General features: G+C 63.5%; 1 protein-coding gene across 1 annotated transcript in view; it reads right to left on the bottom strand.

Moving 5' to 3' along the window:
• Positions 1-1,173: 1,173 nt before the first annotated feature.
• ARHGAP23 (Rho GTPase activating protein 23) overlaps positions 1,174-1,956 on the bottom strand; it is a gene marked incomplete at both ends in the record, with an annotated part of 2,929 nt that continues 2,146 nt past the window's right edge. Inside the window, 4 exons of the mRNA XM_010024457.1 lie at positions 1,174-1,267; positions 1,365-1,406; positions 1,548-1,673; positions 1,816-1,905. Of these exons, the coding sequence (XP_010022759.1) occupies positions 1,174-1,267; positions 1,365-1,406; positions 1,548-1,673; positions 1,816-1,905 (352 nt within the window). The remainder of the gene's footprint in view (positions 1,268-1,364; positions 1,407-1,547; positions 1,674-1,815; positions 1,906-1,956) is intronic.

Raw genomic sequence — 1,956 nt, 5'->3', positions numbered from 1 at the left:
AAAATGAGGACTGGGGATAAGGGGGGGCACACACAACCAGGAAACACAGCCAGCACCCCAGCAACAGGACCCCAACCCGCCCAGGGCCACAGGGCACAGAGGGGACCCGCAGTGGGCTCGGTGCTGCCATCGCCACAGCACCGGAATGGGGCATGGGGGGCCGGATTGATGCCGCATCCAGCCTTGGAGCAGGGTCCGAGATGGGCTGTGCCAGAGAGGGCTAGGACTTGCCCCAGCTCCCCAGGGGTAAGGGGGCAAATGGGGACATGGGGGTGACAACCAGCCCCGGCCCCAGCCCCACTGCCACAGTGTGAAGGACAAGGACAAGACAACAGACACCCTCTCCCACCCCGCATGCCCCAGGATGGGGTTAACAGCCACTGACGATGAGAGAGGGGGAGGCAGAAAGGGGGTTCAGACCCTCCCTGGGGCGTTGGGACCCCCACACCTCACCCACACCCCAGTGTTTGAGGGTGCTGGTCTTGGGACACCAGCACCCATCACTGCTGGGGGATGCCAACAGCATCCCCAGTGCTGCCACACGCATCAGCCCACAGGAAAACCAGGGTTAAAGGATGTGGAGGTCCCCAGGCACTTGGCAGCCCCTGGGGCTGATGCTGGGGACCCTGGGCAGGCAGGACAGGACCCTCTTCCCTTCCTGCTCCCCCTCTCTCATGGTCACCCCGAGGAGTTAGTGCGTGAGCAATGCACCCAGAATCAAACTGTACCCGCTCTAGCTCTCGAGGAGGTCCGCTGGAGGAGGAAGAGGAGGAGGAGGAGGAGGAGGAAGAGGACAGCACAGAGAAGTTCAAGGAAAGAACATAAGAAATCAGTTGAACATCAAAGTCTCCCAGGCTCTGGGTTGGCAGCATGGGCCAGTGCAGGGGTCCCACAGGCTGCCAGCTTTGAGAGGGATGAGGAGCAGCCACCGGAGACAAGGGGAGTGAGGAGAGGGAGGTGGACCTGCTGGCACTGGGGGGGATGTCCCCCCTTTCCAGGGAGGACAGCACCGGGATGTCCCGCTCCAGCACACCCGGCTTTGTCATGGCCGTGGTGAGATGGGCTGGCTGCCCGCGGTGGTGGGAGCATGGGGGGACACATGGCTGGAGAGGGGCCACAGGGTGTCCTGGTGCCAGGACCAGGGGGACCAGTGCTGCGGATGCTGCTCCTCACCTGCGGCATCGCCGGGCGCCGCGGTCCTGCCAATGTTGGGGAGCAGGTACTCGATGTTGGGCACGGACTGAGCCTCCTTCTCATCCACGGGGGTCTGCAAGGGGAGGGGGTACAGTGGTCACCCCAGCTCCCAACTGGGCTCTGTGCCCTCCCTGCCCCACCGGGAGACCCCCATGGGGGACGGGACTCACCTTCTCGCCCTTGTCCTCCTTGTCACTGAAGAACCAGTCCGACTGTGGGGAAGAGATGGGAGAGGGGTTATGGACCGACGAGGAGCTCGGTGCGGCCGGGGAGCCCCGTTCCCCATTCCCGGGGTGCGGATCACCCCCCCTCCCATCCGCACTGATGCCCAGCTGCTCACCAGTGCCACTTACGTGCTGGATGAGGGTCTCCACGATTTTGTAGCGGTCGGGCATGTGTGTCACCATGTCGGTCATGTTGTCCTCAGATGTCCGCACCAGCGTGGGGCCGAACACCAGCGCCAGGTTTCGGGGTTCCATCTGCAACCGGAGGCGGGTCAGTGCCTGTCCACAGCCACCCCTTGGTGCTCACCACCCCATCAAGCACCATCGCCCTTCCCACCCAAGGTGGGCAGGCTTGAGGTGGGGTAGAGGTCCAAGAGAGCCCCAGGATGGACAGTACCTTGTTCTTCTCCGAGTGGTCAGCGATGGTCTTCAGGTGACCCACCAAGAACTTGAGTGTCTCGTAATAGTGACCTGGCAGGTCCCGGATCTGTGGGGAGGCACCAGGTCACCTCTCTGCTCACCCCTGGAGCTGTGCCCC

The sequence above is a fragment of the Nestor notabilis genome, unplaced genomic scaffold, assembly GCF_000696875.1.
Source record: "Nestor notabilis isolate BGI_N333 unplaced genomic scaffold, ASM69687v1 scaffold26270, whole genome shotgun sequence".
NCBI classification, from domain to species: domain Eukaryota; kingdom Metazoa; phylum Chordata; class Aves; order Psittaciformes; family Psittacidae; genus Nestor; species Nestor notabilis.
Note: the sequence above shows the minus strand (reverse complement) of the source record. Positions and strands in the feature narration are given on the sequence as shown.